Below are 24,835 nucleotides of genomic sequence, written 5' to 3' on the forward strand. Positions count from 1 at the left end.
TTTCTTTTCACACAGGTACACGAAGGTGTAAAAAATGTTTCAAGAGTGAAGTTTATAGATTACGGACGTTGCATTAGCACATGAGGAAGCAACATATTTTGTCTTTTTCAATTTACCATTATTCATGTATTTCAATTAGATTTTTTATGATTGAGTGATTTCACTTTCTTTGTTCAATGTTTGGACCTAGATGTTATCTCAGAATAATTATAGATGTAACCAGTAGTAGTTGATTTTGTACAAATTTTTGTGATGCCTTTTATTTATAGATTTAAATACTCCGTAGTACGATCATGAAGCATTAAATATATACAATTTGTTATAAAATTGTAACAACCTGATATTTTTCGAGTGAATTTTAGAGTTATTTTCTTAATTATAGCCTACTAATTTTAACGAGTTTCATATCGGAGTGGGTATTGATTATATTCATATTATATGTAGGTATATATATTTATTGGAAAATATATGTTATATGATATAATAAATGAAATGGGGAAATTAGGTAAGTAAATAAGTGGGCCAGACCCACTATTTTATTTACGGGCCACATCTTAGACTGTTACTAGGTATTAGTATAATATTCTGATATTGAGGGGAATAACATGAAATATCAGACGAGAGGTTTTGCTGTGAAAGTGAGGAAGATTAGAATTTCCAACCGTCATGTTCAGGTACTGCACTTAGTTCCTTCTATATTCATGTTTCATGAATTGAATTAGGATCTGTAGCACAATTTGTTCTTTACGGGATAATGACAAGAATTCATCTTTGGGGACATAATGATTATGGGTGTCATGATTGTGTTCATTAGGCTTTGGGAGTAGAAATATTATTTAATAATAAACAATACCTTTTTAGATTTTATCTCAAAGTATATGCTTCTGTTAACTTCTTTTCTTTCCTTGATCGGATAAAGAATTGCCATTTAGTTCTACTCTCTTCAAGTTTTAATGATAAGAGAAGATTTATAAATTATATCATTAACAGCATAGTGGAAACGTTTTTCAACCAATTGAGTTGTGGAACATAGCGGTGATTAAAGGGATTAGTCTAATAGGGTGATAGTTATTGGACTTTGACCCAGGGTTTTCTAAAATTATGGAATCAGTTCCGTAGACTAATTTGAACCCATTATTTATGTTATTAAATAGATTGAGGCTATTGGAGATCGTTTGAAGAGAATTTGGCGTTTCAAGAGAGGTTTGCATTCCGGTTATAAGGCAAGTGAGGCTTAAACTCTTAGTTTACTTGCTTTTCATAAAAGCATATGGTTTGTGTTGTATGTATGCATTTAAACAATTTAGTTCGTGTGAGTGGGCAAGCATGATCTAAATTGGATAATTTCCAAGTTTCTAAAGTAATGACCGTATGAGTCCTTTAGCGTAATTTCGCTTAAATAGATACTATTTATACAAATATAAAGTTTAGAAGTGGCATTGAATGGATGCATGTTCCACTTATCATATCTTCAGATGGGCATACTTCCACAAGTCCCATTGATGTTCGGTGAGAGATAAATGCTAGAATTTTAAGTAACCCGGGTAAGATGGGGGTAAATAATGCCCTCTCCGGAAGACGGGGTAAGACATAGACAAATACGTACTATGTCCCGTGAGCATAGATTCAGATTCAGTGTAGTGCATCTATTGCTTGTCCGAGTAAGATGGGGTAAATAATGCCCTCTCCGGAAGACGGAGTAAGACATAGACAAATACGTATTATGTCCTGTGAGCATACATTCAGATTCAGTATATTTCATGTATTGCTCGTCCGGGTAAGATGGGGGTAAATAATGCCCTCTCCGGAAGACGGGGTAAAACATAGGTAAATACGTACTATGTCCCGTGAGCATAGATTTAGATTTAGAGTATTTCATGTTTTGCTTGTTTACGCTTCACGATTTCAGCTTTAGCTTCAGTGTTTGTATATATTTAATATACTTGTACTGTGTAATTGCTTTTATGCATTATCAGGGATTTTAAAGACTTGCCCCAGGGGTAAGCTGAGAGTGTCGATGATCTTGCTGGGTCTTTTAGACTCACGCTTGTTGATGTTGTATGTGTGCAGGTGTGGTTAACGGTGACCAGGTAGCCGGTATTTGATTCATTCCAGCTTTGTTCGGTCCAGTTCAGTCGAGGTGAGCCACCATTCGATCATGGCGACCTCTTCTTCTTTAGTTGACTTAGTAGTATTCCGAGCTACATCTCGTACTTTTATATTCAGACTAGTAGTTCCATGACTTAGACATTTTTATGGGGTTTATGGGCAAGATTCAGTATTTATATTTCGCTTCCGCACTTTTCTTTATATGATGAGACTTTGCGTATTATTCATTATATTCGTTAATTTTCGCATGATTAGCTTAGAGGGTTCGCCTTATGGGTAGAAGCTCGACGGGTGCCCGGTCACGACCTGAGTGTCAGATTTGGGTCGTGACAAAAATAATTTTATCCTTGAAGATTTATACATTTTAAGACAACCACTTTTGGTCACAAAAGTATCTATTTATAGAAAGTAAATTGTATTGCACATTTTCAATAGTCTCTAATTGATTAAATTCAGTGAAAAAGGTAATTTAACCCAAAATGACCTTCATATTAATAAAATAATTATATTTTTAACTACAAATTAACTTAATATTTGATGACAACTGAAATTTTCACTAATTAAGATAACGTATAGTGACGAATTAGTCTTGTCAAAAAAAAAAAAAAAAATCAACTACGAAATTGTTGCCTTTCCTAGACAAACCAATCTGTAACTAATTTAATTATTTAGAGACAAAAATTGCCTTTCGTACATAAAGCATATACTTTTTAGTGACGTAATCACATTCTTTAACTACAAATTATGCAAAGCTTTAAAGACAATCTATATGTCACTAATTAAAATTATATTTAGTGACAAATTAGATTTGTCAGTAATAACCACCTTTTGGCGACGTTACAATGATTTTAGCTACAAAACTTTTACGTTGTTCATGACAAATAGGTTCGTCATAAATACTACACATTTGGGGACGAAATTTTATTTTGTAGTTAATATAACTTTATTCAGCGATGAAACACTAAGTTGTCTTTGTATACTTTTAGCGACCCACTTTTAGGAACGAAAGGTTGACGAATATTTTTTTGTCACGAAAGATTTTTTTTGACGAAATATGACCTTTAAGTGACAAAATAATTCGTCACAAATAATGAAATTTGTTGTAGTGAATCATCAAGATACTTTGCCCAGTTTCATCTTTGATTGTGAACATCAACTTTATAACTTATAAGAACTAACAATTTAATCTTCTGCGCATGATCTAAAACTCCATACACTAAATCGTCTACTATATAAGTAAAGGACACACATATGAACAAATGATCTATTCAAAATAAGAATTTATTGAATTGAACAAATAAATAAACAATTGTTCCATAAAGAATAATACATAACACTATAATCAAACCGCATAGTTAATAGTATATTCTAACACATTATTCATACACTTGCCTAGAAATTAAGATAGTAATAATTTAAACTTGGCAGTTCAGTTGCGGTAACATGTCATGAATTAGCCATCTTGCCAACCATTTATATGCTTCTTGTGTCGAATGAATTCCATCCCAACTGATGTAAGTACTAGGGTCAACACACACTGGGACTCCTGGATCACCACATTTTTTACTTACGATGTAATTATAGACACCTCCTTCTCCACAACATGCTTTTTGTAGAGAGTTTTTGTCAAATCCTGAAAACGTACAAAAAAGTTCGTAAATCCATCTGACTTTAATATATTCAAAGAAACAATATTTTCGAGCACTTACCAAGAGTGACAGCATTTTGTAGAAGCCACATATAGGCGTTGTAATAGTCACCATAAATCAATGTAATCTTTGGATACCCTTTCTTCAGCCTATCAATGGCCAGTTGCAAATGACGATTGTAGAACATTGCAAACTTATTTAAATCTTTCAAGCAATGGTACTCATCGTAGGCAGTTAAGTTGTTGGTCTTGAATTTCGTTAGGAGAGCTGGGACACAACCTACTGGGAAATTGCCTGGAACTACAATTCTAGTAGCCCCAAAACCAATGACTCTCTGAAAAAAAGTACAGTAGTAATTGATGATCATTAGGTAAAAAAGTTTTAGCCAAATAAAAATCACGAAAGAGAAGAGATAACAGCAAATTGAACTCACTTTAACACCATGAATGATGGTCCGAACAACGTCTGGCACCAGTCTTCGCAACTCGTCTATGGTTTTACCTTGCGATAAGCCATAATTGAATTCATTTCCTCCGATTTCTCCTACTAGGAAAAGTGAATTCTTCAATTTTTCTCGGGAATGATCTGGCAAGCAAGAACCATAAAACATATTAATTCAACTTGTGCGCCTGCTGTTAATTAGCTTATAACCAGAAATTAAACCACACAATTTTCTTAATTGGAGGTATTTAGCAAATTAATTAAATACCAATGGTTTCAAAATGGGAAGACATCCAGTCAAGTTGCACACTTAATGAACTATTTGTAAAGGACGTAGCAATCTTCTTCTCTGCCAGGAATTCGGCTGATAAAGCAGTAGCCCCTGCTACTGCAAAATTTGCTCCATGTCTAAAACTTGCATTTTGATCCTTGTATGGATTTAGGAGCGGAAGACCAGATTCCAAAGCTGTCAAAAATAAAAGAAAGCACATATATAGCGCACAATCACTCAATCAGTGATAGTGTAAAAAAATATTTACATTATTAGGTCATTTACAAGGTTATTACAGGTATACCTATGAAATCAATCATGAGCATGCCATCAGAACAACGTCCTGTCGCTTTGTGAAAAAACTTCATTCCATAAGGAAGTCTTCTACATGCAGAGTTAGCTCCACAAAGGCGCTCTCTAAAGCAATTGCCGGTATCTGAAATTGAGTTACCCAACTGGTATATTTTATCAAATTTGCATTTCATCAATCCTGTAGGTGTTTGAAGCTTTGATAATTCTTGAGCATTACCTTTCTGTTGAAGAACCACTAAACTAATCATAGAAATAACTAGTAAGAGATCAAGCACTACTCTTATTGTCAACGCCATGGCCAGATTTTGGAAATGAAAATCACAACTGAATATTCAGCTTTATAAACACTATAATATACATGTGCAATCTGGATTAAAATTAATAATAAATAATTCTGAGGTATCTAAGTGTCAGATTTCCTTGAATGATCACGCTACCATTTGTATTTCAAAAAAATTGCATGGTACACTGTCAACTTCTCTGTTTGCGTACCCTTTTATTTATAAACAATTTATCACGTTTCTTAATGCTAATAATTTGTATCATAATCACTGAAAATTTACACGTTTAAACGCGTTCACGCCACGACGTCGAGATTAATGAAGATGTAATCCTTTTTAAACACGCCACCACGAAATGGGGCTTTTAACACATTTGAACGATTGGCTAAAAGTATTTACAACCGCTATTTAATAAGTAATTATTTTAGTGAGTGGCTATACTATACTTTCTCCGTCTTAATTTATATGAATTTTGACTTATTTGAAGAGTCAAATAGTTTTTTCTTTGACTACGATTTTCATCAACTCTTTTCATTCATTGTGAATTATTAATTATGCTGACTTATAATACTTTTTATGTAGTTTTTAAATATATAAATTTTATTATAAAATACTCGAAGAATCTATGTTTGAAATTGAGTCAAAGAAAAAGCTGTTTGACTCCCTAAATTGGTCGACCCTCCTATAAAATGGGAAGGAGGGAGTATAAAATTTTCAGAATATTTGAATTTGGCTAAAATTTTGTAAATGAGCCGTCTAGCTAAAAACCATCAACATGCTTTCTGTACTAAAACTGAAAATTGCTTGGTTACGCATTGCTCTATACCGAAAGAAATGAGAAGGCTATTTTAATATACATTCTGACTGATGAACTTTGCCAAGAAAAAAGAAAAGAAATCCTAAACTTGGCACTTCAATAGGCAATATGTCGTCAATTGGGCATGAAGAATTAAATCAAACACACAGTTTGCAGGATCATTGAATTCGCTTCACTAGTCAAATAATGCAATCACATGTTTATGAAACACGAACTACACCTAAATAGCCACAGTCTATATCGTGTATCTTAGTTACAGAAGTTCATTCTTGCTTTCAGGGAAGAATCTTCAAGTGAACTTTGCAGAATTAAAGAAGAAAGAATGAGAAGTTTTTGTTTGTGTTTTTCGAATAAACAATACGCAGGAGTTGCTCTCCTATTTAATAGACACAAGACACCTGTTCAGGAGGAGTCCTAATAGTTGTGTCTTTTCATCCTTTTAATATATAATAAATATATATTTATTTATTATTTATATTTATATGGATCCGGGTTGATCCACATGGGTGACCCAAATCTAATTCCTTCATCTCCCACTCACACATAGTGGGTCAATTCTCATTCACCTTCTACAACTTTCATACATAGCGACTACCCCGTGTGACTAGTGCATACTTCATGAGCTTCATTGCTATACATCTGTTAGGAATATATAGCATCTCGTTCAATGAAACTTAGAGTAGATTATAGTATGTAGTGCCCTAGATCATTTATCACATTCATATCTCTCACAATCTCTTTGTCTTAAATTTGAGTTCATCATTATATTCTTGTCTCAAACACAAACATAAAGGACCAGTCAATGAACACAATTCATGTGATAATACTTAATGATCTTCCTCTTCTCGTGAATCTCTTAATCTCAATCTGATAGGCCTTATTAGAAATGTCCCGCCAGACCGAATCAAGTATGATCTCTTGGCAACGTTCTAAGATAGAAAACACCAAATTGAATCTCAAGAAACAGATCAAAGTCATGAGGGCACAACGTGGAAAATTACTTATAATTTTCAGGGCTTCACGCGATAGCAGGTAGATATTAAACTTATAGCGCCCTTATGAGTCACTATATGCATACATGGTATAAAACCTGTATCACAATATTGACTCTTTTCCCATGGAGCGTATGTCTTTACAAATTAAATATTGTGCAGATGATAATTCAGACAACTCATGTCTAACTTTGAGTTCACAAATCTACTCATTTCATTCATTAGAACTCACATCTGGCATTAAGAACAGACTAACTCATTTTAATCACATATGATTAAACACAAAAACAAATGACATTCTTATTATAAACTTCAAGCTCTCGTTTATCATCCCTTCTGACAATAATTAGATTATAATTGTCTCATCTCTATCTGTCACTTAGACAATAGAGTCGATTACTGTGTGAATAGGCCAATCTTTTTGTTTGTCTGACATACTTCTTATACTAGAAATTTATTTACTAAACATAAAATATTATATGTATATGAACCAACAAGAATGGATAGTTAGGCATAAACTAACATTAACTTCAATAATGTAATTTTACATGAACGTGATTGGGAAAAATAAAAATAAAAATACAGTAGCATCTATGAAAATGCAATGACTTCACATGTATTTCATAAGCACCACATGCTATGGGTTTCGTTAAGGGATCTGCTATCGTTCGATGCGTAGATATGTATTTCACGTTCACTTCTCTATGTACAACCATGTCTCTAACAAAATTATACTTAATGTCAATATATTTTGTCTTCCCATGACACTTTGGATCCTTGGTGTAGGCGATTGCAGCCTGACTATTAATTGATGGTGACAGGTTCAACAACATTGTTATACACACCCAAGTGGACCACAAAATGTATAAGCCAGATAGTTTCTTGCACAGCTGCTGAAAGTGCTACAAATTCAGCTTCCATTGTCGATAAGGCCATGCATGACTGCTTCTTGCTACTCCAAGATATGGCGCCATTGTTAAGCAATAATACATATCCAGAGTTGGAGTTCTTCTCATATAAATATCCTTCCCAATTAGCATCAGCGTAGCCTTTGAGTTGCAGATCATTTCCTTGGTAACACAAGGAATAGTCGATTGTTCCTTTAAAATACCTTAATATCCTTTTAACTTCTTTCCAATGTTATTGTCCTGGGTCATATTGAAATCTGCTAACTAACCCCACGGCATAACAAATATCAGGTCTAGTACACATCATAACATATATTAGACAACCAATGGCATTGGCATAAGGAACCTTTCTCATTTGTTACTTCTCTTGTGGAGTCTGAGGACATATCCTCTGGTTTAAAGCTTCACTTTTAGAAACATGAGTGTTTATAAGTTTGCAGTCTTGCATATTAAATCGTTCAAGGACGTTCTTTATATACTGCTCTTGTGAAAGAGATAACAATCTCTTTAAACGATCTCTTAAAATCTTAACTCCAAGAATATAGGACACTTCACCCATATATTTCATATGAAATGTTGATGATAACCACCCTTTGGTTCCTGTAACATACTCTATGTCACTTGCAACTATAAGTATGACGTCTACATATAATGATAAGATCACAAACTTATCTTTAGATCTTTTGATGTACACAGAATGGTCTTTATGAATCATAGTGAAACCATATGAGATGATCTCATATGAAAACGTAGATATCATTGTCTAGAAGATTTCTTAAGGCCATAAATTGACCTATGAAGTCAGCATACTTTATGCTCTTGACCTTTTTTCCAGAAAACCTACTGGTTGATCCATATAGATTTCCTCTTCTAGTTCTCTATTGAGGAATGCAGTTTTTACATCCATTTGATGTAATTCAATATCTAAATTAGCTACCATCGACAAAATTAGCCTTATTGAGTTAAACCTCAAAATAGGTGAAAAAGTTTCCTCACAATCGATTCCTTCTTGTTGTGTATACCCCTTAGCTACACGGCGAGCTTCATCAGCCTTAGGCTTGATTTTGAGAGTCCATTCGTTCCCAATAGCATTACGACCCATTGGTATATCAACCAATTCCTATACTTGGTTTGATTTCATTGACTCCATTTCCCCATCCATTGCTTTTAACCATATATCCTTAGCGGGGTATGTAAGAGCCTCATTTATATTTCGTAGATCTTCTTCATCTTGTGGAGTAACTATAAATGCTCCCCCTTCGATCTCGAATCGACGACGCGAAATTTTTGAATGACGCATTCATCGAGGTTGAGATTGATAAATCCTACTCGGACCGCTAATATCAAAAGGATTCAATACTGATTCAGTATTTGTGGTAGTAGGAACTGATCCATTATCATCTGAATGACTCCCACTCAAATTTATTTGAACGTCTATAGCGGAAGCGATCTGTTCCATAGTTTCATAAAGATATAAGTCTTGACCTATCTCACCCTGCTTAGGAAAATCATTCTCTAAGAATCTACCATCGCGCGATACAACTTCAGTCACAGTGTCACTATCTTGTTCACTCAAGAACACATAACCCTTAGGTGGTTCAGAGTATCGTATAAAGATACATTTTCTTCCCCTTAGACCTAATTATTCATATCGGGAATAAGGATTAAGTATAAAAGCAGCACAGCCCCAGCTTCAAAATGCTCAAATCAGGCTTTCATTTAGTCCATAACTCAGACGGCGTAGATGTAACTGACTTAGAAGGGACACGATTAAGCACAAATACAGCAGTGAGCAAAGCATCACCCCAATAGGTGATAGGAAATTTTACTTGTGCCATCGTGGACCTAACCATTTCTAACGAGGTTCGGTTTCGTCGTTCCGCAACACCATTTTGCTGTGAAGTGCAGGGAGTAGTTAATTACCTTTGAATTCCCTTTTCATCACATAATTGTTTGAACTCATCAGATAAATATTCTCTTTCTCGATCGGTTCTTAAAGCTTTGATTTTTCTTTCTAGTTGATTCTCGACTAAGTTCACAAACTTAATGAAGCAACTAAAAGATTCAGATATGTGAGAAATCAAATAGACATAACCATATCGAGTACAATCATCGATAAATGTGACGAAATAAGCAACACCATGTCTTGCCCTTACATTCATTGGACCACAAATGTCAGAATAAATTAACTACAACGGAGTGTCAACTCTTATACCTTTTCTAAATGGTTTTCTTGTAGTTTTTCTGGCTAGGCAATATTCGCAAATAGACAAATCTATTTTGTCTATAGATCCAAGAAGATATTCATGGGCTAAGCGATTCATTCTTTGCTGGCCAATATGGCCAAGCCTAGCATGCCATATATTTACATCATTTTCACAATTAGAAGTAGGTGTAAATAAGGAAAAACTAATATTATTATTATCAAAACTAGGTACTCTATCCAATAGAATAAAACCATTACAAGGATGACCAGTGGCATATTTTATCTTGGCCAAATAAAAATCTAAACCATATTCATGAAAGATTAAATGAAATCCTAAATTAATCAACATTGTGACAGAGACTAGATTCCCGCGAATTGACGGGGCAAATAGTGCATCATGTAGAAAAAAAGTTCGGTCACCACGCATCTCAAGTTTGCAGGTAACAATCCCTTTAACCTCCACTTTGGAGTTGTTTCCCACATAAATCCATTTTTCTCCTTATGGAATTCATCGAAATTCTACAAATGCATATCTGTCTTTTGCTATATGGTCGGTGACTTTCGAGTCTACAATCCACATAAGATGTGATTCAGTTAGATAAGCAGAACATGATACATTTACATCACTAGGTAAATTGGAAATAAGGTCATATACCTTTTTAGGCTCGGGAAAGTCACGAGCAAAATATCCCATGTTATCACAGTTGTAGCATTTGAGCTTTGCCATATTCATTTTCTTCTTTCGAACAAAAGCACCTTTTTTGTCTTGTTGATTATATTTAGGTTTTTTCGAGGCTTGTCCCTTCCCCTTCGTTTTGAGAAACCCACCATACTTGCGTTTTTTTGCCTTGTCCATATTCTGGACCTGAACTCGCCACATACACACTTGTAGTAGCTTTGTCCATCCTGAGGCGCTCTTCCTCGAGGTCCAAATGACACTTAGCATCTTCCATATTCTTTATGCTAACATTATGGGTTAAGTACATTTTCATATTTTCCCAACTTTGCGGTAGGGATCGAATCACAACTTGTACTTGTTGCTCTTCGGTCAACACATGACCAGCATCTTTCAGTTCATTCACCATATTCGACATATGGCGCAGATGCTTACGCATAGTATGATTAGGACGCTTCTTATAAGTATCAAACTTAATAGTAAGGGCACTTAACTTGGCAACTGAAGTATGACCAAACTTTTCTTTTAATGCGGACCACATGTCCTTAGCATTGTCATACATTCGAAATTCTCTCATAATATCATTGTCTATGTTGCTCAGCAACGATATGTGAGTAAGAGAATTTTTCTTTTTCCAAACCTGATAAATCTCAAGATCTTTCACATGTTGGGGAATATCACCATTTCAGACCTGATAAGTCTCAAGATCTTTCACATGTTGGGGAGTATCACCATTTTCAGGAAGTGTCATAGACAAATTAAGAGCTTCAAGAGCCTCCTGCTGTTTCAGGACATAATGGATTTCATGCTCCATATTTCGTAATTGTCTCCATTTAACTTATCACCTTTGTTAAGCTCGGCGACAATATTTTTTGCAGCAGTTGACATACTGAATTAAACAAGTATAAACTATCATGAGACGACTATGTACTTTCCACATGCCTAAATTCATATACATAGAAATTCCTAAAATAATTAATCACGTTAATATATATTTCATAATAGGTTCAGAATCAAAAGTTCACTATGTTCCCAATCATCATAATTTTAATATGTCGCAAATCTAACATAATCAATCATCTACGAAACGCTTATCTTAAAAATCACGTAAATTCAAGATGTAATCATAAGCATAAATTCTGAATTAAACAAGACATAAAGTATCCAAAAAAAAATTGGATCCCTAAGCCACGGTTGGAGAATAAATCTCTTTCACATTAGTGGAATTTGAATAAAAGGAGAGATTCAATCACTACACTTCAAAGAAGTACTATCAATCACTACACTTCAAAGAGTACCATTTAATCAAAACAAGTAAGGGCAAGGGTCTGCATCACAAAAGCTGACTAATAAAAAATTTGCTACTTTCATATGTGGGACCAAGTGAAGTACATGATTCACTGTGATAAACAAAGTAGACACGGAGAAAAAATACTTTTTCTTGTTTGATATATGTGGCCCATGATTTGACACGATCAACTCTTTTTTTTCAAAGAAAACTAAAAAACTTTGCACTAGAAAAGAAAAGGATATTCACAGAATTAGCGGCGGGCGTTCGGTTTTTCGGTTCGGTTTTTCAAACTTTGATTCGGTTTTTTCGGTTTCGATTTTTTGAAAGTGAACACCGAACACCGAACCGAATTAGTTCGGTTTGGTTCGATTTTTTGAAGTTCGGTTAGGTTCGATTTCGATTTTTTAATTCGGTTTTTTTTTTTTGCATGGGCCTAAAATGAAATATTTTCTGCTTGTAAATCAATATACCATTAGGCATTGCCTAATGGTGAATGCCTAATGGTGTTTTTTATTAATAAAGAAAGCAGATGTTCTGCTGCAAAAGCAGCTATAATATGATCCAGGTGGAAAATATCAGCATGAAAACTTCCTACACTAACCACTACTGATATACACAATGCTTTGAGAAGAAATATGACAATTTGTCTTCTGCTTTCTGCTTTCCTTCATTCATCTTTTCTTGATCTTAATGTGGCCACCGGCTGCTTGTCCAGATTCAAAATATTTCTCCCCTTGCTTGGCATTATGCCGATGTTCCATGGTACACTCCAAGTTTCCTCTAAATTCTGCCTTTGCAATCCACATCTGTTGGAAAGTACTTAGAGAAGCCAAAATAGAGCCTCCAATCTAAACACTATACTTCCTTTCTGGTGGAGCAACAACTTTAATTTTCATGCTGCTTGGAGCCAATGCAGTAATTTCTTTGCTCATTCTATCAGCAATTCCATTGAACATAGTTGAACCGCCACTAAGTGTCACGACCCAACCCCGTGGGCCGTGACTAGTGCCCGAATTGGGCACCCGAACACAATCACAAATCCGAGTGGCAAACAGATAACTTATACCAACACATATATCAAACACTGCCTCAGATTATAGCAAACCCATCCAGGCATATAACAGAAGCCGACAAGGCGGTGTTTCATATTTATGAGATTTTCAAAGAAAATTTCGGCAGAGTTTCCTTTGTTTTTCGGACTATCCAAAATAACCCTGTACACAGCAAATACCAACAAAGGCCACACAAGGCCAACAGAACAACATATACATGTGCGAGCCGACAAGGCTGCCATAACGAATAGAGTCATGCAAACACATCCGTACAGAAGTAGGCACACACACCCACAAATACGTCTACAGACCTCTAAACAGACAAACCGAATCATATGGCGGGACAGGGCCCCGCCGTGCCCCTGAACAAATACATATATACATAGAGAACGAATATATATACCAAAATGTGTGCTCTGAAATGAGAAGAGCACTCCAAACAGCAGAAGAGGGTGTCCTAAGTGGGTAGATCACCAAACTGTGCGTCTGTACCTGCGGGCATGAAACGCAGCCCCCCGAAGAAAGGGGGTCAGTACGAAATATGTACTGAGTATGCAAAGCAGAATATACAGAAAACAAACCTGAGACATAAACGAAGCAGAAGTGCCGAACATAAGTACAAATCCAATCATATCAAAATGTTTAGTTTCAAACATGTAAGTCATGCATAGGGTACAGAAGAATATGGTCGCCCTCCCGTCGATGGCGCCATAACACAGCATAACACCAGAAAGTTTCAAATCTCCGTATCCCCGTCACATATCACATCACAACATAACGCCATACACAGCATAACACCAAATATATGTGGAACCCGACCCTCATTAGCGAGTAGCTCGGAGAACCATAACACAGCATAACTCCGGAGTATATCAAAATGCGCACGATAACAGAACCGGCCCGGGAACCGGCGAAAGATATAACAGAACGCACGAGTAGAGTCGTGAGTAGTCATATGCATAAAATCATTATCATGAACTCAAACATAAGTAAACTGATCATACTTGAAAAATCGAAATAATAGTCATAACGAATTCTTTCAAAAGTTCCCGAATTACATAAAGGAACGTCGCGGGACCCACGGACGGGTATTTATCCAAGTCGGGCCCGCTTATGGAAAACATACTCATTATACATAATGCAAACTCTTATGAAAATGTTGAAACAATCCGAGCCTTTATGCGAAAGATATGCATTCAAAAATTACGAAATTCATTAAAGTGAAACCTTTTTGTACAAAGTTTGGAAATCACTTCTTTCAAAAACATAATGGTTCATATTTCATCAAATCATACATAAGAGTGCCAAGGAATATATATATATATATATATATATATATATATATATATATCATATCATGCTCGGATTTCGGATTTGGAATTTCCTTAAGGCTTTAATCTAGCCTATGTAAAACTAAGACATGCTAAAAAGAAAGGAGGATGCTTTACATACCTCGTACGCACTCCAAGATAGCCAATCTAAAGTAAATCCCAATCTACGCCTCGGGCTCCCCAAGGTCTACAAATATGCCAACGAATATCCAATCATTAGCTAAGGGCACTTAAGCCATTCATTCCAAACTAATCATTAAATTCTACAGAAAATTCGGCAGCACTTCCCCTGTAAATAGGTCATCCCGAGAATTTATCTCGCTCAAAATCAACAACAACAACCACAATAACCAACCTAGTAACATTGATAACCAATTCGAAAGGCAAAATAATAATAGTAACTCTCTTTTACATCATTCAACAACTTTCATAAATTCAACTCGACGACTTACCTTCAAGCCAACATCGATGCTTATATATATTTAAATACTAACCCGAATCCATACCAACAATACTTAAAGACATTCTAAGCAATTCATACAACATTTCCAACAATCTAAAATTTTTCCCTTCCTTTCCACATAATGTAACTCTTCCATTCTAACTTCACACCATCCAACTAATATCAACATTTTTTTTTTCCATATTCATCAACTAACTCAAGATTACCCAAACATATTTCAATAACATTTTAAACAATATCCAAGGATTCGAACCATTCCGCCCATTTCCATATTCCATTCGAAACTTCTACAATTGCAACGAAACTACCAAATCGCATTGTTTTCTTCCAAATTCATTAATAACAACCATAGTTCACATTTAGCATCTTACTTTCATAATTGCATAAAAATTATATAAAAATCACTTAATTTCTCATAACAACATACAACCAATTTCAACACCAACTCAACTCGTTAACCCTTTATCTACGTCATCAATGTCACAACGACACCTCTAACAAGCTAAATAAATTTTAATTCACCACTCTCTTTCATTACTATGGCTCACGGCCACACTCCTCTTCACACACCCACACGACCTCTATAAAGTTTCTAACCATTAATTTCCTTCATTCTCATCACATAACCCATGATAACAACAACAATAATCATATGAACATAATCATACCCTCAATCCTTTCAATTTAGCAAGGATAGCAATATGTCCATAAGATAACACAACTTTAAATTTAACCATTTAATTCCTACATAATGCTACTAAAATCAATTCCTCATTCTTACTCAAAACACCCCCCTTACACGGCTCAATTTATAATTCAACATCAACATACATAACCCGTTTGAATTCAACACACATCTACCAAGCTATACAAGTCTAAACTACCTCCAAAACATGTAGAAAAGAATTAAATCTTACCTTAGAGACAAGCTCTAATTTTTCACCATGAAATGTCTTCAAGAAAGCCATGGCTATCATGAGCTCCATCTTTTTCCTCCTCTTGAGCTTCAAATCTCTCCAATTAATTGTGTAGAAGGGGGCAAAAATGGGCTGGCCGTGAACAGTGCGCCGCCGTGAATAGTAGCGCCGGGAACTGCTCTCTCTCTCTAAGCTTGAGAGCTTCTCTCACTAACTCTACTTTGATGGATGAGTTTTGTGAATAATGGAGGAATATAAGTCATCTTATGCCTTATATAAGTAGCCCTTAACATTGACACATGTCCCACTAATTTACTTGTCTAACTTTAATTAATCAATTTTTGTGATAATCAAAGTTGAAAATTAAAAGCTCTTATTTCATGTCCGAAAATAATTCCTCCTTTAACTTGAGTCGATTTGCTTGCGGATAATTTGTCGTATAAATGTACGGGGTATAACACTAAGTACAATGTCTCCATAAAGATCCTTCCTGATATCCACATCACACTTCATGATCGAGTTATACGTTGTTTCATGAATGCCAGCAGCTTCCATTCCAAATTGAAGGCTGGAAAAGTATAAAAAAAAAAAAAACGGAGAAGGGGTGCAGAAAACTGAGAAAACTGGAAGTTGGAAAAGACATGAGCAATTAGCACTGTAGCAGCATTGTTCGGTTAAACCGAAAAATCGAAAAACCGGTGAATCGGAACCGAACACCGTACCGAAAAACCGGTGAACCGGAACCAAACGCCGTATCAAAAAACCGAATTAATTCGATTCGGTTCGGTTTTTCGATTTTCGGTGTTTATGCCCACCCCTAGACAGAATTGAAAAAACAAGTAGCATAACTTTTCTATTCCTTTTTGGTGAAAGTATTCTACCCTTTTTATACAGATTAAAAAAAAAAAAAAAAAACACTGAAACAAAAAACAGCAGTTCTGCGTGAAAAGAAATTAAAGTTTACCAGTTCTCCTTCTACTTCACAATCACTGTTGCGTTCTCAGTAAAGGAAGAGACGTCTGCACATGATTTTCCTCCGGAAAGCAATGAAGGGAAAAAAAAAAAATCCAATAGTTTTGTTAATCCACTTATCGTTAAACCAAGGAAAGTGTCTTTTCAAAATAAAAATTAGTGTGCTTTTCGCGCAATTATTAAACAAATAGATTTTAGTGTAATAATTTTTACAAAAGAAATACTATTTATTAACAAACGTCTTTTCACGTTTTTTTTTCAGGGTTCTTTAAATCTATATATATATATATATATATATTCTTTTGATTGAAAGTTTATTTAGAGATAAGGTCGAATATGAAACTAATCATTAAATCAATAAATGTTAACTTGAATAGAAACAAAAATAAAGGTGGTGAAGAAGTGAGGAAAAAAAAAGGATAACGTAACAATTTGGTAATGCAAATCTAAATGGTAGTTTGATTTTGTTTAATCCTTTATAAACCATCTAATATGAATTCAAGATATACACGTCATATGCTGATTAATACTAAAATACCATGATCTGTTAATACTAAAACCAAACCTTTTGGCATGTGAAACTAATGCCAAGAAATAATCCATAACTTTTGTACATTCTTTTTTACGTTCTTGTTCTTTAATAGTATATGAAATCTCCAATAACCACCTACCAAAACAAAGAAAAACAATAGTTACCTAGCTAAAATAATGAACAAAGAGAAGATCAAACTCGGGAAAAAAAAAAGAGCAAATAAACAATCAATATAAATAAAATTAAGTCATCTAAATATCTAGATTATAAGATTATTAGATACCTTGCATGTGGAGAAAGAGATATTGAATATTTTTGGCTCGCAGTTGAAAAGGCACAAGAGAGAATAGCAGACTCAGAAAAAAAAAAAAAAAAAAAAAAAAGAGAGAATAAGAAGATATATAAGGCCAAAAAGTAAAATATCAAGAGTCAAAGGTATGATTGTCGCTATAATTATCCGTAATTCCATTAATTATCCGTGATGAATTGTCACTATGAATATTATACTACGTGGTCTGATTAGTGGGTTACTTGGGTTTTATTGCAAAGGGCATTTAATATATATATTGGAGGAGTAACATTTCGAATTTAAGAGAGTAGCTTTTTGATTTATTTTGTTTAATATATAACACATTAAAAATGAGAGAAAAGTCCAAGAAAAGGAAAAAATAAATAAATGTTATTCTAGGTCATAAAGAGGTGTCACATCACCTTGTATATGCCTAACTTTATATTATATATAAATATAGATTTAATGTCCAAGGATTCCACTTAATCAAATAGGAGCTTTTAAAAATGAATACTCCAATCTGATCAACAATGAGGAAATAAAGTTGGAGATCTAGATTTTCATTAAGGTTTTCACCCAAAAACAATTACGGGGAATTGCATCTTTTATTTAAAATTGTCTTAGCCAAAAAACAATAAAGGATTCATGTTTTAGCACTAGGTATAACCAATGGTCATAGACTATAAAATATTGGGCCAAACATATACAGAAGTCTCGTTGGGCTAAATAGAGAAAATAAACTACTGCTCTTATGTCACTTTACCTCCTATTCTTTTACTGAAAAAAAAGTGGCAGCGTAAGCTTTCTGAAGGCCTTAGTTAAATGATCGGTTACACCGTAACCAGAGCACCACAGAATCAGCCAAAGAACGCACGACAGAAAAAAAAAACACAAAAAACACATACTGCAAAATTTTTACGGCAGTAACTTTTTTTTTTCAGAAAAAAAATAGACCAGGAAAAACAAACAATGCAGGCTCTGATACCAATAAAGAATTAAGTCAAACACACAGTTTGCAGGATCATTGAATCTATTTCACTAGTTAAATAGTGCAATTACATGTTTATGAAACACGAACTACACCGAAATAGCCACAATCTATATCGCGTACCTTAGTTACAGAAGTTCGTTCTTGCTTCCGAGGAAGAATCTCCAATAGAATCTTCAAGTGAACTTTGCAGAATTAGAGAAGGAAGAAGGAGAAGTTTTTTTCTGTGTTTTTAGAATAAACAATACGCAGGAGTTGCTCTCCTATTTAACACACACAAGACACCTATTTAGGAGGAGTTCTAACAGTTGTGTCTTTTCATCCTTTTAATATAAACTAGTTTTTGAACACATGCGTTGCACGTATATTTCATGATATATAGATCTAATTCTATGATGTAATTCTTGGATGTCCCTTTAGGTACTTAGTTTTTTCCCCTTTTACGAAACAAATTTTGATAAGTAAGACGTTTTGTTATCTTCTTCTACATGTCTTAATATTCTTCTATACTTATATATCACCGAAGCTGAGATAAATAAAACTTCAATAAACTTATCAAACAATTTAAGTGAAAGATGGGGGCACTATTTTCATCCTCCCATGATCATTCAATACATTTCTAAGCAAAGATTTCTATTTCTCAATAGCAATAGAATTTTCGGTTGTTTTTATGTTGGTGGGTTTACTATAAAAGAAAGAGATCGAGTAAACTGCAAAAGAAACTGAAATTCATAAATATTAGATTTAACTTTCATATTTTAAATTTGTTAGTTGACTTAGTTAGAGGGCTGAGTTTTAATTTCATAAAATTCTACTACATTCAACTTCAGAAAATAACAGCTTAAACTTGATAAGAATACACCATTGATCAAAAATTGCAATTGATAACAGAGCAACGAAGAAAACGCTAGTAATAGGGGAGAAATAAGAGGGAACACTCAGAACGTGATCACATCACATGATATTTATATTGTGAAATTTCGGATAACTAAATAACTAATTACTACTACTAAAACTAATCAGAAGAGGAAGTAAAGAAGTGACATCCACAATGGGCTTGGTAATTAGCCTAATATTGAAATTAAACTTTTTTGGCTGCGACAAAACAGATATAACAAAGGTAGCACTATTACCTACTGAAAATCAATAAGGACTACATCATATATAAAATTTGTATAACCAACTCCAGTTTCATGATAATAATTATGAAAGTATACATAGAAGAGGAACAACTATAAACTTTGAGGAAACTCAACAAAAGTAACAGGAAAAAAAAAAACTTTACCTGATGTGAAACTTATAAATTGATTGTGTGTGTTGTAGATAGTTAGCAAGTATGCCAAATATAAAGAATATTATCTACATTCTACATAATTGAGTTCATTTTCTATTTTTATAAGTGAAAGAAAGAAAACGAAAAGGTTGAAATGAATGGATCTGTAATAATTGTAGGAAGCTAAAAGGAATAAACATTGAATGGAAAAATTAAGATGGCATGCGCGTTGCAGTAAGTGATACATAATTATCTTTTGGAAGGTAAATTTATTTTTTGGTACAAAAATATTATAGAAATAGTGTTTAAGTAAGGGGTAAAATGGTAATCTAACTTTCAACTAAGGGACTTTCCATTTTTAGTATTATTTATATTTATATGGATCTGGGTTGACCCATATGGGTGACCCAAATCTAATTACTTCAAGCCAGGCCATTTTGTCAACCATTTATATGTTGCTTGTGTCAAATGAATTCCATCCCAACTTATGTAAGTACCAGGGTTACCACGTCTTGTCACTCCTGGAGTTCCACATATTCTACTTTTGTCATAATTATAATCTCCTCTTATTCCACGACAAGCTTTATGCAGGGAACTTTTATCAAATCCTGCACATTTCAATCAAGAAAAGGGTCATTGCATGTGCTTTAAGTTACTTGTATTGAAGGAAGTATAATTAAACTCCCTTCGTCGAAAATTATATATACTACATTTGTCAAAAATTATTGTATCGAATTTTTATTCTTAGAGAGCACAAATGATCCTTCAAGAGGGGTGCTTGGGAAGCAAAGTGGTGGGGAGAGAATCATGTTATCAAAATTAAGAATTTAACGTAGACAATTTTTTGTTAAACGAAGAAAAATTATGCATAAAAGTGTAAAAATAGAAAAAGATCATATTTTGAGCACTACTTACCAAGACTTGTGGTATTTTGTAGAAGCCATTGATAAGCATTATAATAGTCACCATAAATGAGTATAATTTTTGGATAGTCCTTCTCCAGCTCTTGAATGGCTTTTTGCAAATGATCATTGTAGAAGATTGCTAAGTTATTTAAATCTTTCAAGCAATGGTACTCATTGTAGGCAGTTGAATTAGTAGTAAAACACGTTGTTAACAAATTTGGTATACATCCAATTGGGAAATTTACAGGAATAACAATTCGGACAGCTCCAAAATCAATGACCGTCTGAAAGAAATAATGAATTGATTAGCAAAATAATCTTAAACGAAAAGAAGGAGCATTGGTCACAAATTGAGATGAGAAATATACATATTGATTAACCATTGTTATGTGCTAAAATGTATGTTAAATTATCATATCAAGCATTTATTGATTTAATGCACATATTAATCAGTACACGTAAATTTTGATGTTTGTTAATGTAAACATCTTTAGTAAGTTTCACTTATTAAAAACAGAGAAAATGAGAAGAAAAAAAACATACTTTAACAGCATTGATAATGATCAGAACAACTTCAGGGACCATAGCTCTCAACTCTTCTATTGGTTTACCCTGCAATAAACCATAATTAAATTCATTTCCTCCTATTTCTCCAACCATGAAAAGTGCCCTTTTTAGGTCTTCTGAGCAATATAGCAAAATGTGGCTATGCAGCTAAATGCTTAATGTGGCATTTATTTGTACAAAAAGTTGGACTGTGTATGTACATTTCATGGAGGATCAAAAGTGAAATCCTTCATTCTTCTATTGGAGAATCTTATAGCTGGTAGGCTTCATCTATCTATAGCATAAGTCCTTTAACTTGCATGGGTAGCTCGGCATAAACGGAATATACTTTGGGCTTGAAAAAACTTTTCAATAAATCCATGAGGGTCTGGGTCACTGTCTGGATCCATGTAGATTATTGAAAATTTTATTATTTTCACTTTGGCAAGATCCATATAGATTATTGAAAATTTTATTATTTTCACTTTGGCAAGAAATTAAGATTTTGAACTTAAACATGGCAGTTCAACTGGGGTAACGTGTCATCAATTATCCATCTTGCTAACCAATTGTATGCTGCTTGTGTCAAATGAATTCTATCTCAACTGATGTGAGTACTAGGGTCAACACACACTGGGACTCCTTGATCACCAAAGTTTTTACTTTTGTCATAATGATAGTCTCCTCCTATTCCACAACATGCTTTCTGTAGAGTGTTTTTGTCCAATCCTGCAATGTATTTCAATCAATAAAAAATTGTAAATGCATCTATTAAAGTCATTGGGAATTGTTAATTTACAATATTGAAAACTTTACTGGACAAGAAAAAATAGAATTTTATGACGTTTTAGCACTTACCAAGACTCGCGGCATTTTGTAGAAGCAACAGATAGGCAATAGTCACCATAAATGACAGTATGTTTGGATACTCTTTCTTCAGCTTGTCAAAGGCTTGTTGCAAATGATCGTTGTAAAAAATTGCCAAATTATTTAAATCTTTCAAGCAATGATACTCATCGTAGACAGTTGAGTCATCGGTCATGAATTGCGTTAGTAAACATGGGCCACAACCAAATGGAAAATTCCCCGGAACTACAATTCGAGTAGCCCAAAACCAATGACTCTCTGAATAAGGTAAATGGATCATTAGAAAAAAAAAAAAATGAAAAAAAAGAAAAAAAAGTAATGAAGAAAGAAATTTACTCACTTTAACGCCCTGAATAATGGCGTGAACAACTTCTGGCACCATTAGTTGCAATTCTTCCATGGTTTTACCTTTGCGATAAGCCATAATTGAGTTCATTTCCTCTAATTTCTCCAACTAGGAAAAGTGTCTTCTTCAATTTTGCTGGGCAATCTAGCAACAACGAGAATATATCAAATTCAACTCGTTGTTAATTAGTTTATTAAGAAGAGACTAAACCACACCATGACCTTAAATGAGGTATTAGCAAATTAGTTAAGTAATACTTACCAGGGGAGCAGGAGGTTTCAAAATGGGAAGACATCCAATCAAGTTGCACATTCAATGAACTATTGGTCATTGACCTAAAAATCTTCTTCTCTACCAAGATTTCAGTTGATAAAGTAGCCCCTGCTACTGCAACATTTGCACCATGTCTAAAATTTGCATTTTGATCTTTGTGCGGATTTAAGAGAGGAAGACCTGATTCCAGCGGTGTGAAAAAGCAAAGAAGCATGCATAGAAACAATCAGACTCTCTGATATTTAAAAGCCCGACCTAACATTCCCACCTTATAAATACAGCAGAAAAGATCCCAACATCTACTAGAAACACAAAAAGAAAATGAAGTTTTATATACATTATACCTATGAAATCAATGATGAGCATGCCATCAGAAACAACGTCCAGTTGCTTTCTGAAAAAACTTCATTCCATAAGGAGCTCTTGCACATGGACGCTGAGCTCCACAAATGCTCTCTCTGATGCAATTGCCAGTATCAGAAAGTGAGTCACCTAACTGATATATTTTATCAAATCTGCATTTCATCAATCCTGGTTTTGAAGCATTATTACTTCTTGTGCATCGTTTTTTGTGAAGAACCGCGAAACTGATCAAAGAAATAACTAGTAACAGATCAAGCACGCTTATTGCGAGGGCCATGGCCTGATTTTTTAAAAAGTAAACTACACCAAGGGTACCGAGACATCAGCGTTATAAATACTACATACATGGAGCGTGGACAACAAACTTATTGTCAAATAGCGATTTTGGCCCGTGTTATAGGTTTATTCCAGTTTTGGTGCTTGGATAATTCGACTAAGCATAATTAACCTTCAATTAATACAAACGTGTGATTTTGATCTTTCAAACTAACGGAAGTTAAAAACTTATTGGAATCATTAATTAAAAATAAATAAGAAAAAAAAACCTTTTTTCCTGAATAAAATATTCTTAACAATCTAACACTAGGAAATGAATTCACCAACAAACCAATTTCCTGGGCACACCAAGCACACCCAAAGAAAAAAAAATTAGATCTTGAAGCTAAGATGAATACAAGGATAAAGTCTAACTCCATGTGAGGAAAAAAATCGAATTTTTAACTAGAAAAACGATCAAATCTGAATGAAATTGATAAGAAAAAAGGTGAATCCACCCAATACAGTCCCATATTTCTAAATCGTAATTCAAAGCATGAAAATCGGAGAATTTTTTTTTTTTTTTAAAAGGACCAACTTCTACTACTGTATATGGTACTCGTAGCTCCACTCTTCATTTTTCTTTTTGTTTTTTCTTTTCTTAGTTTCTTTTAATTAATGATTCTGCTAAGTTTTTAACTTTCGTTAGTTAAGGATCAAAATCACACGTTTGTATTAATTGAAGGTTAATTATGCTTAGTCTAATTACATAAAGATCAAAGCTGGAATAAATCTATAACACAAGGACTAAAACTGCTATTTGCCTGTTGCTATTGTATAATAATAATGGTAATTAATAAAGGGAAAAGATGCAAATATATACCCTTCAATTTTGCGATTTAGAGCAGATACTCCTCATTAAAAAAGTGGTGTATATATACCCCTACCGTTACAAAATGGTGCAAATATACCCTTTTCGCTGAAGGATTTTTTTTTTTAAAAAAAGATCATTTAGCTAAAATTCCACGTGGCTTTAAAAAAAAAGTCTACCCATTATTTTTAGTAGACATATTTTTCTAAAATCCACATGGTAATTTTTTTTACTTGTGTGTGGGGTCTAGTCCGTTTAAAAAAATATCCTTGTGGCTTTAAAAAAATAAGTCTACCCATTTTTTTAAACGAAACATACCCGACCCACCAGGAAAATAAAATTACCATGTGACTTTAGAAAAATATGTGTACTCAAAAAAATGGGTAGACTTTTTTTTTAAAGCCACGTGACATTTTTTTTAATTAAAAAAATAAGCTAAATGATTTTTACAAAAAAATTCTATCAACAAAAAGGTAATATTTGCACCATTTTATAATGGCAGGGGTATATATACACCACTTTTTTAACGAGAGGGTATATCTGCTATATTTGATGGTATACAAATATACTTGTAAAAATGGATAAAAAAAACTATTGCTCCGTAGTTTTATATATTTACCTCTGTTGAATGAATGCATC

The 24,835-nt window shown here is 33.9% G+C and overlaps 2 protein-coding genes, 1 long non-coding RNA gene and 1 pseudogene across 3 annotated transcripts; all 4 read right to left on the bottom strand.

Annotated features, from left to right (window-relative positions):
* Positions 1-3,374: 3,374 nt before the first annotated feature.
* LOC132645905 (acetylajmalan esterase-like) lies at positions 3,375-5,157 on the bottom strand. Its single transcript, XM_060363160.1, has 5 exons — positions 4,775-5,157; positions 4,468-4,665; positions 4,192-4,343; positions 3,819-4,092; positions 3,375-3,742 (listed from the first exon to the last, which is right to left on the bottom strand). The coding sequence occupies exons 1-5, from the start codon at positions 5,076-5,078 to the stop codon at positions 3,525-3,527; spliced, it is 1,146 nt and encodes a 381-aa protein (XP_060219143.1). The 5' UTR covers positions 5,079-5,157; the 3' UTR covers positions 3,375-3,524.
* A 7,326-nt stretch (positions 5,158-12,483) lies between these two features.
* LOC132645907 (uncharacterized) lies at positions 12,484-17,846 on the bottom strand. Its single transcript, XR_009584200.1, has 4 exons — positions 16,681-17,846; positions 15,717-16,284; positions 14,458-14,523; positions 12,484-13,497 (listed from the first exon to the last, which is right to left on the bottom strand). It is a non-coding gene; the product is annotated as an uncharacterized LOC132645907 (long non-coding RNA).
* A 2,292-nt stretch (positions 17,847-20,138) lies between these two features.
* On the bottom strand, positions 20,139-21,631 carry LOC132644523 (GDSL esterase/lipase At5g03980-like). The gene is made up of 4 exons (XM_060361112.1): positions 21,571-21,631; positions 21,219-21,358; positions 20,686-20,959; positions 20,139-20,378 (listed from the first exon to the last, which is right to left on the bottom strand). The coding sequence occupies exons 1-4, from the start codon at positions 21,629-21,631 to the stop codon at positions 20,188-20,190; spliced, it is 666 nt and encodes a 221-aa protein (XP_060217095.1). The 3' UTR covers positions 20,139-20,187.
* LOC132600078 (acetylajmalan esterase-like) lies at positions 21,271-24,186 on the bottom strand (annotated as a pseudogene).
* Positions 24,187-24,835: the final 649 nt, after the last annotated feature.

The sequence above is a fragment of the Lycium barbarum genome, chromosome 6, assembly GCF_019175385.1.
Source record: "Lycium barbarum isolate Lr01 chromosome 6, ASM1917538v2, whole genome shotgun sequence".
Classification (NCBI taxonomy): domain Eukaryota; kingdom Viridiplantae; phylum Streptophyta; class Magnoliopsida; order Solanales; family Solanaceae; genus Lycium; species Lycium barbarum.

Coding starts and splice junctions, on each gene's coding strand:
- LOC132645905 (XM_060363160.1), bottom strand. CDS start 5,078: ATGGCGTTGACAATAAGAGTAGTGCTTGATCTCTTACTAGTTATTTCT. Junction 4,666..4,774: donor GCTCATGATTGATTTCATAG/GTATACCTGTAA, acceptor TATTTTTGACAG/CTTTGGAATCTGGTCTTCCG. Junction 4,344..4,467: donor TTCCCATTTTGAAACCATTG/GTATTTAATTAA, acceptor CTTGCTTGCCAG/ATCATTCCCGAGAAAAATTG.
- LOC132644523 (XM_060361112.1), bottom strand. CDS start 21,631: ATGGATCCAGACAGTGACCCAGACCCTCATGGATTTATTGAAAAGTTT. Junction 21,359..21,570: donor AAAGTTTTTTCAAGCCCAAA/GTATATTCCGTT, acceptor TATATTGCTCAG/AAGACCTAAAAAGGGCACTT. Junction 20,379..20,685: donor ACAAAATACCACAAGTCTTG/GTAAGTAGTGCT, acceptor TGAAATGTGCAG/GATTTGATAAAAGTTCCCTG.